We start from the raw sequence: 17,037 nt of genomic DNA, 5'->3' as shown, positions 1-17,037 counted from the left end.
TAAGTTAATTCATATATCAACGTATACGTTATATATATATATATATTAATTAGTATATATATAAATATAGTCAAGACAAAAAGTGGTAACGGAGATAATACATAATATAATTTGTGGTCACACTATGTGCAAAAAAATACACCCATATGTGCTTAATATTTATGGTCAGTGGGACTTAAACCCTAGTAGATATGCATGACTCTACCACCACACCACCGTTGTTTTGCTGTGTTAGTTGGTTAAATTTTGGAACTCAACGTACACAGAAGTGCACTCTCATTAGGTAATTTAGTGAGGGATTTACATTTACTATGTATTAAGACTTTAGAGGCGTGCGTGTAATACGTATAGGTATTTTAACGAGGCAAGAATTTGCCATTGTCCTTCGTTTTTTTGGGAGGAGGTGTGCACCAGCGGGTAGCCGGGTATGTGAACTCGGTATACTCATACATGCATGCAGTTGCGTGTGTATGTAATCGTCAAAAATATCAGTGGCAACGATAACCGGGAGATAGCTAGGACGCCTTAATTTTCGGCTGCTGTTGCCGTACTACGTTGTACCAGCTAGTAGTAGCCCGCGCTGCCGCGTCTCAATAATAGAACACTACAGCTAACTAGTCCGTCATGCACTACTACACTGCATAAGTGGTTTGTTACGGGTTAGGTTATACCAAAAATTTTAGTACAGATTTTTGGTATCCTAAGGTACAATGTACCTCAAGGGTTTTTTCATGAAAAATGTTAGACGATGTATTTTTAAATTAAAAAAATTATAAATAAAACATATATATATATATATATATATATATATATATATATATATTCTTAGCGATCTAAAAGTCACGGCAAAAAAAATTAATTTCGGTGGAAAACCCTCAAATCCACTTGAAATATAGGGTTAAAAATTCAAATTTTGATTTATAAACATAATTATAAACGAAAAGATAAGGGTGAAATATTCTAAGATGATCAGACCATGGTTTCTAGATATATAGATATATAGAAGAAGCTTTAAATTCCAAAATTTAGAGAACTTATGATATAAGCAAAGGATCGCGTGTCGTCACTCACTATAGTTCAACCAGAGTTTGTTAACCACCATCCAACTATGCAGTAATCAGACACGACGTGATCAAGAATTCGAACACTGAAAATCTCAATTCGACATAATTTGGTACGTATGTGCCATAAAAAAAGAGTACTTGCCTCCATGCACTTATTGCTACCCCCATGTTCTTCTCGTACATCATCATCATCATCAGCGTGACAGATTTGATTCACCGATGTTACCCTACCATACCATGCATGCGTACACCTTCTTCGTAGCGAACTCAACATTACAAACAAAGAAGCGCAAAAAAAGGGAAAAGGCACGATTTTTAACGAGATTGAATGCACGTCGGGCGCGCGGCCATCTAGTTCCACATCCACCAGCTGATCTGGCTGCCGTCCTCCTCGTCGTCGTCCGCGTGGTGGTGGTGGTTGTGGTCGGCGAAGAGGACGCCGGCGTCGTCGGCGTAGTAGCTGCAGCCCTCGTCGCTGCCGGCGCCGTCGTCCTCCTCCGATTGGATGCCAGCCGCGGCATGGTCCATGGGCCCCATCACGCAGTCGTGGTACTCGTCGCCCGGGAAGTATGATTCCACGCTGCTGTCCACCGCGGCGAGCTGCCGGCCGCACCCGAGCAGCGTGTCCGCGTCCTCCACCGCGCTCCCGCCGCTGCCCGTGCTCACCCTGTCCTCGGCCTTCACCTGCTGCACCTCGAACACCGCCTCCGCCGGCGCCTGTTCCTCGGCGTCCGCCACGGCGACCTTCACGTCCGCCGCAGGCAGCCCCGAGGCGTCAACGGCCGCGCCGGCGCTGCCCTCGCTCGCCTCCTTCTCTTGCAGCTTCTCGGTCAACGACATGACCTGACGGCACAGATCACCATGAGCTGGGTCAGAACTCAGAACCAGTAGTCCATGGAGTGTGCGGGCGTGCGACAATAGCCGGGACGGAGAGGAGAGCGGCGGCGAGCGTAGCACACCTGAGAGTGGAGCCGGTTGTTGTCCTGGAGGAGGGCGTCGTGGTCGGCGCGGAGGGCGTCAAACGAAGCCTTGAGGCGGTCGAAGTCGCGCTCGAGCTGCTTGGTCTTCCAGCGTGCGCGGCGGTTCTGGAACCACACGGCGACCTGCCGCGGCTGCAGCCCTAGCTTCCGCGCCAGCTCCGTCTTCCGCTCCGGCTCCAGCTTGTTCTCCTCCTCGAAGCTTCTCTCCAGCAGATGCACCTACGCCGATCCAACCGACAGAGCTCAGAGCAGAGCACCGAAGCAACAAGGAACTGAACTGGACTCGACTGGCTAGCTTAAGCTACCTGCTCCGGGGTGAGGCGCCGCTTCTTCTCCGGAAGCTGCTCGTCGTAGTACTCCTCTTCGAGGAGCTCGTCGGGCGTGGTGAAGAAGGGCCGCTTGACGCCGCGCCCTCCTTCGTCCATGCCGAGCACCGGTCTCGCCCCTTCATCACTCCCACATCGCAACCGCAATCAGTACAAAAATCGCGCAGGCAAAATCAAGCAGGAATCGAACAAATCTAGATGAGATTAATACCTCGATGGAACATGGCTCCGCCGCCGGCGCCGCCGCCAGCGCCGCAGTCCAAGAAGAGCATCTGCCCTGCGCCGGAACCCGCCGTGCTGAAGATGAGCCGGCCGGACTCCATCGCGGATCAAATCTTCAAGCTTAGAGATCGCCTCACTTGTCGTGGGGGGAAAGAAATCCAATCGATCGAACGCGCTTGTGCGTTCGACGTATATATTTACAGCTTGCTGTGGCGGAGAAAGATGATCTTATAAGAAGCAGGAGGAGGACGCGATGGTGATGGCGATCTTGTGGCGGAAGAAGCTGGTGCTCCACAGAAGCCTCGTGGAGATCTTCATCGGCGTGAGCGAAAACCCCATCATGCACGCCCCAATCCTGATGCCCCGAGAGATCTCCTCAGCCGCGCGGGGAGGAGACCACTCGCCGGAACAGCAAAAACTCACACCTCCCTCCCTCTCTCGCCGGAGAAGAAGCACAATTCGGCGTAACTACGCTCCGGTGGCCGGAGAAGGTGGATGGAATGTAACAGAAGAGGAAACCTTTTCTTTGTTTTTTTAATCTGTTTATTCTAACAACGAAAAAACATTTTTTTTGTTTCCAATAATATTTTTTTTTCTTGTGGAAGACTCTGAAGCTAAAGTTTGAAGAAATGGAGAGGGGGCTTCTTATAGGCGCCCAGTGAGGGTGGATTGACGGAATTGCCCCTGCTTGGATGCGGTGGGTGGGAGCGGAGGCAGACGGACGGAGTTAGAAGAAACCGGGGCATCTGATCTGATACAATCTCATCTTTTTGCGCTGAAAGGTGAAAACTGTAGGTTGTGCAGCTAGTTGAAGGCTCAGAGGCACCGAGAAGAACGAGGACTCGCTATCTCTCTCTCCATGGCCCAAGATCTTCTACGAACAAGAACCAGGAAGATATACTCAAGCTTGACCTTTCTAACAAAGATCATGTGGTTGGATTAAAACTCTATGCACAAGGCCACAAGGGTGTTGATTATTGAAGGACGAAGTAGTGTATGGATTATTTTTCACGCTTCAAAAAGCACGTAAATTTTATAGAAATTTTGCTGAATTAGTTTAACTAGTCATCAACCCCAGCGTGGTACATCGTTGTTGTTGTTGTTTATGTTTATTATTGTATTCTGATTTAATACACTGGTAAGTTTATCAAATTATAGCAACTTCAATTAAAAAGTCTAGGTCAATTACACTTTGCTATGTATAATCAATTAATAAACTATTATTAACAATTTTGAATATATCAGTTACTAAATTTTGGAAATTTAAATCTAAGGAGTCTATATCGTTAATAGAAACTAAAGACTCCACGGTATTTTCCATACTGTAGTTTATTGAATTTTATATATGATTTGTCATTGTAAAAATTGATCTAACTAGCCAACGTTTAGATGGTTTTGATTACGATGAGAGTTTTCTTGGTGTACCTGTGTATGGTATAGATTAATGTAGAACTGCATAGTTTAAAAGAGGCTATGACTGGGTATATATTAATACAAGAAAAAAACCTAAAAAATGCTTTGATACTTTAAACAATTAGAGGTTGCTATTGTACGAGATCTCATTTTAGATGGGATGATACCACTAAGGTTAAACCCATCCTTTTATGTTCCTATCCTAAATCCCATCTCACTCGCCCTCGGTGTTTAGGGGGCATGGTGTCACACAACATGTGTGTATGGTTGTTGCCATCATTGCGAAGATTAGCTCGGGGTCATCGTTCTTTCCGAGAGAGCATTATGCATGGAAGATGAGATGGGATCTCGCTCCACATCATTTTTGAAAATTAATGTACAAATGCGTAGAAAATCTTGTTGTGTATCTCTATATTTATTAATTATATATATATATATAAACGTGTATCTCTAGCAAAATATTCAGAATAATTTAGTATCATCGATCTCTTTTTGATATTTGTATCACTATTCAAACGATATGAATTGAGACACGAAATAACTTATTTTTCTCTTCAAATTACGCAATCCATTTGATTTCATACGTCCTGTGACGCTGTCACAGGAGTACGTTGGATGCAGCAAAGAACGAGCTCTACACCAAACCCAATACTCAGACGAGTAGTAAATCCACACTAGATCCAAGACAAATAAACAGGTGTGTGATAGCCAATAGGAGATTAGTCCACGCCGTCCTGTCGGGTAACGGTCCTGTGACAGGGAATCGGCATTATCCAACGGGATGGAATCCACGGAAACGTCCGGGCCGGCGCCACCCAAAACGTGTACCGCTCGCCCCAAATGCAAACAAGATGACCATCTGTCACCCACCCTGCGGCCGGGCCCCAGGGGGGACACCCATCTGTGTATGTGGTAGCCTATTGGCCACAATTAATTTGCACCAAAAGATCCCGTTCAATCTCAGTGATCCAGCGCACGCATGTTCTAGCGATTTCTGAATGCTGTAGCTTCATGTCACAATTTTGCTATACTGACCAGCTGTATGTATCAACCGTATCTTTTGGATGTACTTAATTCCGGAGGAGTATTTTCTATGGCATATGGCATGGTTGGAGTTAGTGGAAAACATACTTTCGTAGAGGCCTGCATGTGAAGTCTGCTGTCTGCATGCTTAATTAGGGAATCTCTCCAATAGTTTATATTAATCTCAAGTCGCCTCTCGATAGTTAATTTGATGGTGTTTTATTTTCACAGCGGGACCATGATTGACATATACTGAAAATACTGAGAGAAAAGTCTGTGGAACAAATTGTCTTATTCGCTTAAAAGAAAGGAACTGTCTATTTACCGTTTGATAGAAAACTCTGTTAAAATCACCAGCCCCATCTTTCTGCTTATTCACGTCATCTTTTCGCTTCTGCTTATACTTATGAACAAAATTTTGAATTTTTAAACTTAAATTTAGAGTTGATTTTGGAGTTTTTTCACCAAAATTTATTTTTCAACCATGTCTTTTTGATAGATAGGAATACATATTATAAAAGTTTTTGTTCACAAATTATTTTTAATATGTCGTTTGGCTTCTTTCATGAAAAAGCCAAACAATCACCCCAAACATAAGCAAAATGACTAATTAATGATTAAAAAATAATTTATTGACAAAACTTTTATATATGTGTTCTTAACGATCTAAAAACAAAGACTGAAAAATAAACCACGATAAATCCAAAATCAACTCTAAATTTAAATTTTAAAATTCATAATTTGATTCATTAGCATAAGTATAAACGAAACTTCGCCAGTACCAATGAAGCCAGTCTGCTTCAAACCTCCTTCTTCCCCTACTCAAGCTGGTGATGGCAAGGGCCCCTATCATGTCACTTCTCCATCGTAGCTCATTGATGTCTCCACCATGCAGGCCGCCTCCTGTCTACTTGTTCTCGTTTTCCTCCACCATCAACACCAGCCCACCATTCATTACTAACCCTATGGTTTTGGTGGTGGCACCATTGCCTTATCATCAGCCCATTCCAGCACCCATCATTGTTGCCGTCTCTTGGTGTCATCACTCTAAACCTACTCTATCTCTTAGTCTCCCCCACCTCTCTCCTAAACCCAAACCAGAGCTAGATGAGAACAAGCATAGCACAAATCATGGTGCAGATTCCGTAGTAGCGTATTCGACATAAGTCTATCCTAACTTTCTGCCATAAAGGTTATAAATATATGTTTTCAATTTTTTGAGCGTGTAGACCTATCTTATAAGTTTTTTTACCCATTCATTTATCTTTATATTCATTCATTATCTAGAGGTCGTAATGTTATTTTATGTTATCACTCACTAAGTCGATCCACCTTGTTTATATCCCCTTGTCCTTAATCACAAATGTTGTACTTAGGGAAGAAAATGATAAAAATTGGTTGGATTCGATAGCATGTCTAGGAAAACATCACTAAGTCGGTTGAAAATCAACTGTGTTTATCAATTTAATTATTTAACATCAACCATAGTATGATACATATAAAACTTTTAAACAACCAAATTCTATATATCACCAAAGCAATTTTTTAAAAAACAACAATGCTTTTATGAAAACGGTGTTAAGTCAACCGAAAATTTTCCGAACACTAGTACTAGTACACATCTCTTTCCTGTCCCTCTTTATTGTTGATACCTCTCAGAAAACAACCTCAAATTAACGTAGAGTTATGGTACCAACATAAGATCTAACCGCGTCTCCTTGCTCCTGTACTTCCTTATATCATCGCATATCATCAAATCTGTTAAGAATGTAGCTAACAGACGAAAATCTAAAAAAAGAAAATTGTACAAGGAGAAAAGATGGTACATCCCATCTCTCGAACAACATCGATCGTGCGTGCACCGTGCCAGTTTAAGGCAGCAACATCTTCAGCGTGGGCCCAAAATCCTATGTGGCAAAGCCTCACGACAGCTGTCACAGGGACAAAGACGGCCTACACCACCGATGCCGCCGGCGGGCTTGTCGTGCCGCCCTAGCTAGCCGCTAGCCTACGTACGCAGGCGTAGAATTGGGCACACCGTGACAGCGCAAGCGCTTGTTGAGACTGGCAGAGAAGCAGCCTTGCTGCCGCTGATTGAAGAACCGACAACATCTCTGATGACGCATTTATTAGAAGCTTTGTATTTCCAACCTGGACATCACGTAGTAGAATCGAAACCAAGTGTTGTACTGCAGCAGTAACAGAACGGCCGGAACGAGAATATCTCTTGTGAATTCATTCGAGCGTACGGGGATCATTTTTTTCACCTTTTAGAGAAAAAAAAAGACAAATCATATATTTATAAATAACATATATATATTTATATAATGTAATGCGGAAAAAACCCTAAAAATTAACTATAGTTTTAAATTTTAAATTTTAATTAAACAAAAGTCAAAACATGGGGATGATAAACGTGTAGTTAATGGCAATGTGGTGGTGCGTGGTAGGGTTTTGGAGAAAGCAGCAAACAGTCCGCACACACGACAGAGACCTGCAAATATGCATGCCCGTTTTCACACAGGGATGTTGTAGTATTATTAAACTAAGGTGGTGTTTAGATTGAGAAAATTTTTTGGAGGAGTGTCACGTCAAATGTTTGACCGGATGTCGGAAGGGGTTTTCGGACACAAATGAAAAAACGAATTCACGGCTAGCCTAGAAACCGCAAGACGAATTTTTTGAGCCAAATTAATCTATCATTAGCATATGTTGGTTACTGTAGCACTTATGGCTAATCATGGGCTAATTAGGCTCAAAAAATTCGTCTCAAGATTTCTTCCGTAACTGTGCAATTAGTTTTTTTTATTCATCTATATTTAGTGCTTTATTTAGGTGTCTAAAAATTCGATGGGGTGTTTTTTTAAAAAAATTTGGAACTAAACGAGGCCTAATTATACGGGTTATTCACGATGCGAGTGTTTTTTTTTAAAGTTCATCCTGCCGGAGTACCGGTATCTTCGAACTAGCTAGCGATAGCCAATGGAAAATATATATATTTTTTTAACAACAATGGAAAATGGAGCTCGATCGGCTAGCTAGTGTGTTCTAGCTAGGACTAGGGTGTTAGTTTAGTCGGATGCCGCACGTGAAAATGACTTTCATCTGCTGCTTATCACTTCGTTCGCTTCGGACTCTAAATTTCTTTTATTGTCGTATTTTCCTTTTAACATTAATTTATACTAAAATATATTTTTTATATTTTTAAAATACCGTCGGTAGTACTATATTTTAAAACGAAAAGAGTAGCAGCGATACACAAAATCGATAAATAAAGCATGGGCAAGGATCATACTTACGGTCACCACCAAAGCTCAAATAATATTTTTTAAGATAATGACTCAAATATTAAGTATTCGACCTCCTTCATTTTTGATGGACAAGGATCATACTTACGCCATGAGCCCATGACCAAGGTAGCAGCTCTATCAAACAGTACTCGCACATGCGTTACCCTCCTGGTGGAGGGGAGGGGGGAAAATGAACCAGGCACCTGCGCATTACACCGAACAGGGCTACGGACGATCAATCATATAAAATCTTTAGTTTTTCCCCTCCACTGTCTCGAAGCACTGTTCACTGTTCACCCCCTCAGACTGCCACGTCATCTGAAAAATCGGAACCATTCGTTCAGGCCGGTTGATCCCCACGCCCCTCGCTGCGTCGCACGCGGCTGGACGTGCTAGTTTCAACAAGCAACTGATTGCAGCATACAATTTTCTCACGTTTTTTTTTTACTATCTCTTTGCTTATGGAACTAGCATACATACACATACAGTACAAAGTTCTTTCAAAAAAGAAAAAAAAAGAAAGGCAAAAAAGAAAGCGAAGAACACGACGACGGGGTTAGGTGGGCCCCGCGACGCCGGGCTGTACACGCGACGGAGCGCGCGCAGCGTAACGGAGCGGAGGCAGACTGGACTCGTACTCCTAGTCTTTAGCCGACGGGGCGAGGAGCAGCACGCGGGAAGCGTGGGGGCGGGGCGGGGGGCATCGGCGTAATTTCAGCGGGGAGGGAGATGCCCGGGCCCACACGAGTGAGTCACCCGTCACGGATGGCTTGTCTCACGTGCACCACGTATGCGGCCCGTGGGCCCCACCACCGTCGCTCGGTAGCGTAGCACATGGGCCGCGCCGCGCCGCGCCCACCTGATCCTCTGCGCCTCGCCGCCCGCCCCTCCTCCGCTCCGCTTTTCCGCCCGCTTTCCCTGGGTGCGCCCAGCGAAACCCCTCCCCCTTTTTTTTTTCTCCTTGGCTCGAATCGGGAGACCGACCGGTGTAACGGTGTTTGAGCGTAGCAGGCACTTTCTACGTACAAGTCCTGCACGCACAACGGCGTAAGGTTTGTAGATATTTGCTTCTTCCTTCGTAACGTAATATTTCTATTTTAATCTGTTCTAAATTTAAGCTAGAAGAACAAAAATTATTTCGAAACATACAAAGCTTTGTACTGAAAATAGTTCAGAAATTTTCCAGATTATATAGTTGTTTTCGAAAACATAATTCGTTTATCAAAATTTATTCTGAAACTATGGGAAAAAGAAATAGATTCAGATTATTTTTCTCAAAAATGAAAACAGAGACAATTATAGTTAGGGCACAATTCATTCGAAATCAAAATTGATGAAAAAAACTTTTCAATTTTTTTTTCAAATTTTCGAGGGACCATAGATACCATAGATCCGTATTAGTAGCACAACTAACTTATTTCACCTCAGCAAGTTACTAGATATAAAAATGGGCATTTTACTCTGTAATGACTCTGTAAGATCTAAACTTTATTTTGTAATATGTTATGCGAAATTTATAATAGTATGCAAGATATACACTTTAATTTCTATTAATGTATAAACTATGACTTTAATTGATATTGAGATAATTATTGATCAATTAAAGTGATCTATGAACAAGGCTATAATTCTAGTGGTAGGTACTATTAGTTGCCAAAATCTAGAATTTTTATCAACTGCTTTTTAAAATAATTGGAAGATAAATTTGGGTGCAAATATATTTTGATCGATTTTTGTTACCATGCTCACTCCGTATATCGGATAATATTTGATTTCGTTTTAAAAAATATGAAAATGAAAACATACAGATGGTTTCGATCCGCCTCCGGACACTCGGTCCTGCACTACCACGCTACAACGAAATCAAACCGAATCACGTAAAGAATGGGAAATTCCAGGCCCGTATTTTTCTCGGCAAACATTTCGCCAACTCCGTGGCCGTCCCGTGTGGCCTCCGCGGGAGGCAGGCCGGCGGAATAAACCGCTCGCTCTCCGATCCTTTCCGTCTCCATCTTCTCGCCTCTCTCTCTTGTGGAAGGAGAGGAGAAAGAAAAGTATGGCTAGCGTTGCTGCAGCCTGCGACTGCGAGCGACTCCGCCGTGTGTGTATGTGTTGATCACTCCTTTTCTTTTTTTTTTTCAAGCCCACTCAGAGTTGAGAAAGCAGCAGAGATCTGCGAAGCTTTCGCATGCGAGGTGAGGTGACTCTCCCACAGCTCGCACATTCGATTCGCCCGTTCGCCGGTGCCCGATCGATATCTGCGCGTATTTTGTAGCCATGTGCGCGCCCGCACTGACGGTGAAGTGAAAGCTCACGCGGTGATCTTCCTCGAGCTTCAGCTTGCGCTGTTCAATCTCCTGCCCTTTTTTTTACCTCCGTCTTCAAATATTTGCGGATTCTATTCATCTTCGAACTATAATTAGTCTAAAATATATACTCCACGTGTCTTATATTATAAATCACTTTGGATTTATTTTAAGTTAAATTTAAAAATTTTGTTAAAAATAGCAAAATCAAAATATATTTGATGGTGAATTTTATAAAACTAATTTGGTATAGAGGATTGTTGTGACCAACAGTCATGAACAAAAGGGGAGATAAATGGTGAAAATGAGTCTTTCCCAGCCTATCATGAATAATTGAATTGGAATATATGAAAAATAGACCATTATTACTGTGATTAAATCAACTTGCTATTATAGTGGAAGTTACCGACTATTTCTAGCCTCTAACCACCATAGGAAAGTTACACCCTCATCTTTTCGTACATGCTTATACTTATAGGTCAAAAATTTAAATTTTTAATCTTAAATTGAAATTAATTTTAAAAGTTTTTTTTATCATAATTTATTTTTAGTCTTGGCTTTTAGATCGCCACAGAACATATGTATAAAAATTGTATTCACAAATTATTTTTCGTTTGTAAATATGCATACAAAAGCCACCCCATCTTTTTAAGATGGGAAATTATTAATAGGATAAACCACAAGAAGTCTAGTATCCAACAACTACTCTCAATGTTTTTTATTTGACACCATTAGTTTTATTAAAAATTTATATGATTATTGCATTCATTCACAATATAATACTTTTTTTATTGCCTAGAAAGTATTATATTGTGAAATGGATGCAATAGTTATATAAATTTTTAATAAAATGAATAGTCAAATATAGACCCAAAACTAATGGTGTCAAATAAAAAAACCACAGTTGTTAGATACTAGACTTCATGTTGTTTCTCCAATTAATAGTTTTCCGTCAAAGATAGGGGTGATTGTTAGCTTTTTCACGTATATTTGCAAACGAAACATAATTTATGAATAAATTTGTTATATGTATATTGTTAGCGATCTAAAAGCCAATGCTAGAAAATAAACTCCGTGAGAAAACCCTCAAAATCCACTCTGAACTTAAGGTTAAAAGTTTAAATTTTTGCTAATAAACATAAGTAGAACCGAAAAGAAGGTGTCCGGGTATTTTTATCCGTTTAAGTTTGTCTTCAAATAAACTTTCTTTTTCCTTTCTCACTCTTAGGTCTGTAGATCAAGATGTTTTTAATTCTTTTATCTCTCTTATATATTACTTTATAATATATTTTTGTATTAAGAAGATGCATTTTAGCTTTTTTTTTTTACCTTGGACTAATTTGGCAACTTTGCCTTAAAGTTAACGTATTTGTAAACGGCCGGAGTTATTAGGCGCAGTTTAACGGCATTGAAAATTTGAAATGTACTGCCTGGTGATCCGATCCACTGGAAAAAGAAAAACGCTTCGAATAATCAAACCTTAGATTGGACTTGTGGGAAAGGGAAAAAAAAAGATTTGCCGGTGGGAAAGCATTATCACTTTTTATACCTTACTGTAAAAGCAAAAGATGCTCTTAAGTCTTAAACTAAAACTAACCAGGTTAGAAGACACTTTCTTTTTCTTTCCTTCTTTGGAGACAGTTTTATCGGCACCCGGCCCATTGCACGCAGATTCTTTGCTGGAGCAATAGATAACAAAAGGAGAAAAAAGATAAAAAGAATATGGAATAATTAAAGAACTAACCAGTTCCCTCCAACAGAAAAAAAACAGTTTTTTTTTTCAGATGGATAGATGTGAATAATCATGGTCCTATAAGGCCGATCGGGTTTAACATATCCGTTCAATAGATGCCAGCAAGAGATTCTCCTCCTTTAATTGCAACAGTGGTTTGCTTGCTTTCGTTTACTTATTCAAAAAAAAAAATAACGCATTGTTCGTTGATTATTCACTGTACATATACAAGTCAACTCAATAGTATGAAGGTGCTTTTCAACGCTCCGGAACTTCTCTATTCCAAATGTGTGATAGTTTACCTAATTATCATTAAATTATTCTCTTCAGAAACTGGAACATTGTAACGTGGATCATAACATAAGTTACATAATCAACTCTAGAACCAAAAAAAATTAGCTAAACAATCGAGTAATAATTAGATCGGCTGCGCTGAAACAGTTCGTGGGTCTCCTCAACGAGGAACAAACCACGACAAGGTCGTATTCTTCCCTGCACCGAAATTTCCAGGCATGCACTCGAGTATTAGCAATAATTCTTACACTATATATATAACAAGCCCATACTCAACCAAGTTAGTGAATCCAGATAGCTAATCAGACATGAGTGATATGTGGACTCGGTCCGTTAGAAAGTCCTAATAATGCATCATTGCATATATGTCGATCAGTTAGCTGCATCCAGTTTGTACAAGTCGATCGATCGAAAGAGCCAATGAGAACACGCACTGACCTGTGCATGTCACCTGGCCTGGCTGTCAGTTCATCATTAGTGCGTAGTAATACGTTGAATTCATCCAAAACGATGACTACGATTCGCCAAATCGGCCTTGTGTTTGGAAAAGACACGTCGGCAGCTAACCAGCAGTACGATTGATCGTGCTTTTGGAAGACGCAGAAAAGGTGCTAGTAGCTAAGCTTCTCCTAGCCAAGCTTTTGCGTCTTTGATTCAGGTAGCTGATAAATATGTGCTAATTAACATTAGTAAAGGAGGTCGATGTGACAGCCTTAGAAGAATCCGAGAGAGAGAGTGTGCGCGCTATGCTTACCAATTAATACACCCGGGCGATTGAGGGGAAAGTCAAATATATTCGCATATTAAAAATAATTTATGAATAAAATATTTATATACATGTTTTCGGCAATTTAAAAGTCAAAACGGAGAAAACTATGATTTAAAAACCCCAAAGTTTATTATAAATTTAAGGTTAAAAAATTAAATTTTGTCTTTTAAGTATAGGCAGAAATGAAAAGATAGGGGCCGCACATGTCTCAACTATGAAAACTCGGCTCTCTTATGACTTTCAGAACAAGTGATTCATACACTATCATCCAGATGAGGGCTGGATTGTTTTCCTAGCTAGATGAAGGGGGTGATTGTTTGAGAAGATTGGGCTGGAAGATGGAGGATGAACTTTGTTTTGAATTTTTTTTATAGTCATCCAATGCTATAAATGATCGAATTAGCACTGCAAAAATTAAAAATTCACTTTAAAAAATGATAAACTTTATAATCTGATAAACAAATGCAACCGAGGTCACCTAACTAATACCACAAGGCGAGTTTTTTGGGCCAAAATAAGCTTAACCATTTTGCTAACACAGTACCAGGTAAGCCATTAGTGTATAATTAATTATGTATTAATTATTTCAAATTTGAATGGGTTTGTTTTTGTTTTTAAAGCAACTATTATATATTTTTTTTCAAAAACACAATTAAATTGGTTCATGCCATTTCGACAAAAAGAAGTCGCCCAAATTTCACTTGGTACGCATAGCATTTCGTTTAGCAGAAATAATCTCCTCAATTAGCAACATGTTAATTCTACGCGACTCTTCATCTGGACGGAAGGGCCACAGAAAGAGGAGGGAAAAGAAAAGGCGATCCTGGTGAAGCAATGGACGGCGAAGAGGTCAACCAATAGCAGTGAACGCATGGTCCATTCCAAATCAAAGATAAATAATAAAATAAACATAAAGCAAAGCCTTGCGCTAGCATCATACCACATCGATCTCACCGTCTGCTCGTGCGTGTGTCTTTGCGCATTTCCAGCAGTGAAGGCCACTACCGATGAACCCTAGTGGCAGTGAGCAGAGCACTATATGTGCAAGGGTAAGCACAAACACAGCAAAGCACCTCCATTGACCCAGCTCGGCTTGCCGGCCAGCACTCTCTTTCTGAGCAGCAGTAGCAGCTCAACGATATGTTTATTCAGTGCTTTAATATCATTTTCTTTCACCTTTGAGTGGCCTCCTCCTATTTGGGAGACGAGGACACTTCTGTCAGTGATAAACAAAGTAGTAGTAGAAATGATAAAAGGAGGTCTAAAATGTCTGCTAGCTCCAGCTCTGCGATGAGGAAGTTTCAACCGACGAGTTAAGATTGTTTAAGTACGTGGTTTGGTTAGCTCGATTTGCCGATGCAGGAACGCCCATGCGATGCATGAGGCCGACGGGGAATCCAGATTTGGAGCAGCTAGATATTTCTTCCTGACATCAATTAAGAGTTATAGACATGGTGCATGTCGCCTCTGCATACATCTGCTCTACGCGTCCACGCAGGCATATATATAGAACTCGGTATTATTTGTCAGGAGAAATGTTGTACGCTCACGACTTATATTTTTCTTTTGTTTTGCTTCAGTGTTATGATCACGCTTACTTTCAATCCATTGGTTGGTTTCGTGCCCGTATAAGGAAAACTGGATGAAACCTTCTTAATCCTAGACAAAATCTGGGGAAGCAGAGTGGGCGATCGTGCCCGAGCATTTCCAAAGGAAAGAAAACTCGACGAAGTGGGAGTAAAAGGGGCTCGCCTCAGTGCAGAGCGCACTGACGAAAGAGAAAAAACTGACGAGTCCCTGTTGATCGATCGGCGAAGCATCAGTGCTGCTGCTGCTGATCCTACTGGCCGGCGAGGAAGGCACGGCACCAGACGCCGTTTCAGGAGCAGTGACCACGCACAATTAGCACCACGAAACAAAATCGTATGAGCTAACTGTCCGATACATTTTACTGATAGTATTATATCACCAATAGAAAAAGAGTATTTTTTATTCTGTTAATTACTTAATTAGTATTATTTTGTAATTTTTTTCAATAAAGACCACAATAAAAAAGACGATATTACCTCTTCAAATTTCTACTGCACATAATATCGTTGTTAGTATAATTTAATTAAAATTGTCTGATAAAAATATATCAACAGTATGAATTAAATTTTACTGTCAAGCAACCCCAAATCGGATATAGTATAGTGCAATGGAACATGAAGTGTTTCTGTGCAGCAGGCAGGCAACTTGTGATTGCTAGCTAGGTTGGCATCACCACCACCAGCCAATATTCCCCGGGGGTCTTTGAATATAGGATATTTCAATCTGTGTCCAGCCTTGCAGGATTCAGTTAATCGGTTTTACTTCCTGCTAACTTCTTGAGCCTATTATTCAGGTCTTATGTGTTACTTTCGCTTGATCCGCAAGTGTTCTTGCTTGGGTTGTACAGAAAACACTGTGACGCTGTCGGTGTAGCTACCTGAAATGGTTGTCTAGCTTACTGTTTACTTTGCTGACAATGTCATGCTGACAGGCAAGCCAAGTCTAAGGAAGAGAAAAGGAGGCAACAGAAGAACAAGCTTATCCCAAATGACCATGCTTGCTTAAAGAAAGAATTTGATGAGTTTTTCATTGTTTATTTTTTTGCTTAGCTGTGAAGCAACAGTGACTGCTTTTGCATCAAAGAGAGAGAGAGAGTGCAATTGTGCATGGACATTGGTGGTGAATCTCCTGAGTGGAGAGTCAATGTGGACTCTCTGGGCTTCAAAAGGAGGGGATGGAATGGTGATGGGACATGCCAAAGCCAAAGCTAATTGTATAAATACTCTCTTGTTATGGGATAAACGTGGGAGCATGCATGTGAGGCAGATAGGCAGGCATAGTGCTCGCTGCCGCCTCCAACTATGTTTATCTCCCTAGAATGTATAGTGTTATTTTTAGCTCTTGTTTTGGACTGGATATTAGTACTAAAGTTAGGGGGGAATTGAGCAAGTGGTTGTGGAAAAGTACACCTGATTAAGGTAGGTAATTGATGTGCTTCCTAGGATGACTAGACACTCACTTAGCTTGTATTAGTAGGAAGCTAGGATTAGTATAATGTGACGACGGAAAGAAAATTTACTTGTTTTCTTCAAGAGGGGGTAGCTTTGAGCCTTTGAATATCTCATACTCCACATTCTGTGTTCTGTTCAAGCAAATTGGAAACCTGTTAGATTCTAGATAGAGAGGGAGAGAAAAAAATATTGAAAGATGCTACTGGGCAGTCGGGATAACTAAACAAAGTGTTCGTAGACTAGTTGAGTAATTTTTCCCAGGAATCACTCTTGGGCACTTTTCTAGTTTATCATTTTTCTTGCCACCCCTCACAATCATATAGGAAAATAGCGTATTGTTCAGAAGTCTGCTTCGCATTTTCCTAAGACAAGGAGATGACCTGACGTTTTCCTTGGAAATACCGGCCCAATCAGAATCAAAGCCATACAGCCCAGTGGACAGTTTTAGTGCACATTCGGCCCAGCCCTTAGCAACTTACTAAGACAAAAAAAAATCCATTTCTCTATGAAACAAATCTTATTTATATCTCTTAACTGCAAAACCGGGTGTATCACCTCTCTCAGCTGCCAAAGCCAG

The 17,037-nt window shown here is 41.0% G+C and overlaps 1 protein-coding gene across 2 annotated transcripts; it reads right to left on the bottom strand.

Annotated features, from left to right (window-relative positions):
• Positions 1 to 1,129: 1,129 nt before the first annotated feature.
• LOC102708494 (homeobox-leucine zipper protein HOX16) lies at positions 1,130 to 3,211 on the bottom strand. 2 transcript variants are annotated; one of them, XM_015833994.2, is made up of 4 exons: positions 2,582 to 3,211; positions 2,350 to 2,497; positions 2,024 to 2,263; positions 1,130 to 1,907 (listed from the first exon to the last, which is right to left on the bottom strand). In XM_015833994.2, the coding sequence occupies exons 2-4, from the start codon at positions 2,467 to 2,469 to the stop codon at positions 1,416 to 1,418; spliced, it is 852 nt and encodes a 283-aa protein (XP_015689480.2). In that variant the 5' UTR covers positions 2,470 to 2,497; positions 2,582 to 3,211; the 3' UTR covers positions 1,130 to 1,415. The 2 variants fall into 2 exon arrangements, with proteins under 2 accessions (XP_015689480.2, XP_006647837.2); XM_006647774.3 differs by having other exon boundaries at positions 2,350 to 2,489.
• Positions 3,212 to 17,037: the final 13,826 nt, after the last annotated feature.

This window comes from Oryza brachyantha, chromosome 2 (assembly GCF_000231095.2).
Source record: "Oryza brachyantha chromosome 2, ObraRS2, whole genome shotgun sequence".
Lineage (NCBI taxonomy): Eukaryota > Viridiplantae > Streptophyta > Magnoliopsida > Poales > Poaceae > Oryza > Oryza brachyantha.
This window is presented reverse-complemented; position numbering and strand designations above follow the sequence as displayed.

Excerpts from the sequence above, each read along its gene's own strand:
- LOC102708494 (XM_006647774.3), bottom strand. The coding sequence starts at position 2,693 with ATGGAGTCCGGCCGGCTCATCTTCAGCACGGCGGGTTCCGGCGCAGGG. Across the intron at positions 2,490-2,581 it reads CGGAGCCATGTTCCATCGAG|GGGCGAGACCGGTGCTCGGC; the intron begins GTATTAATCTCA and ends GGAGTGATGAAG. Across the intron at positions 1,908-2,023 it reads ACAACCGGCTCCACTCTCAG|GTCATGTCGTTGACCGAGAA; the intron begins GTGTGCTACGCT and ends CTGTGCCGTCAG.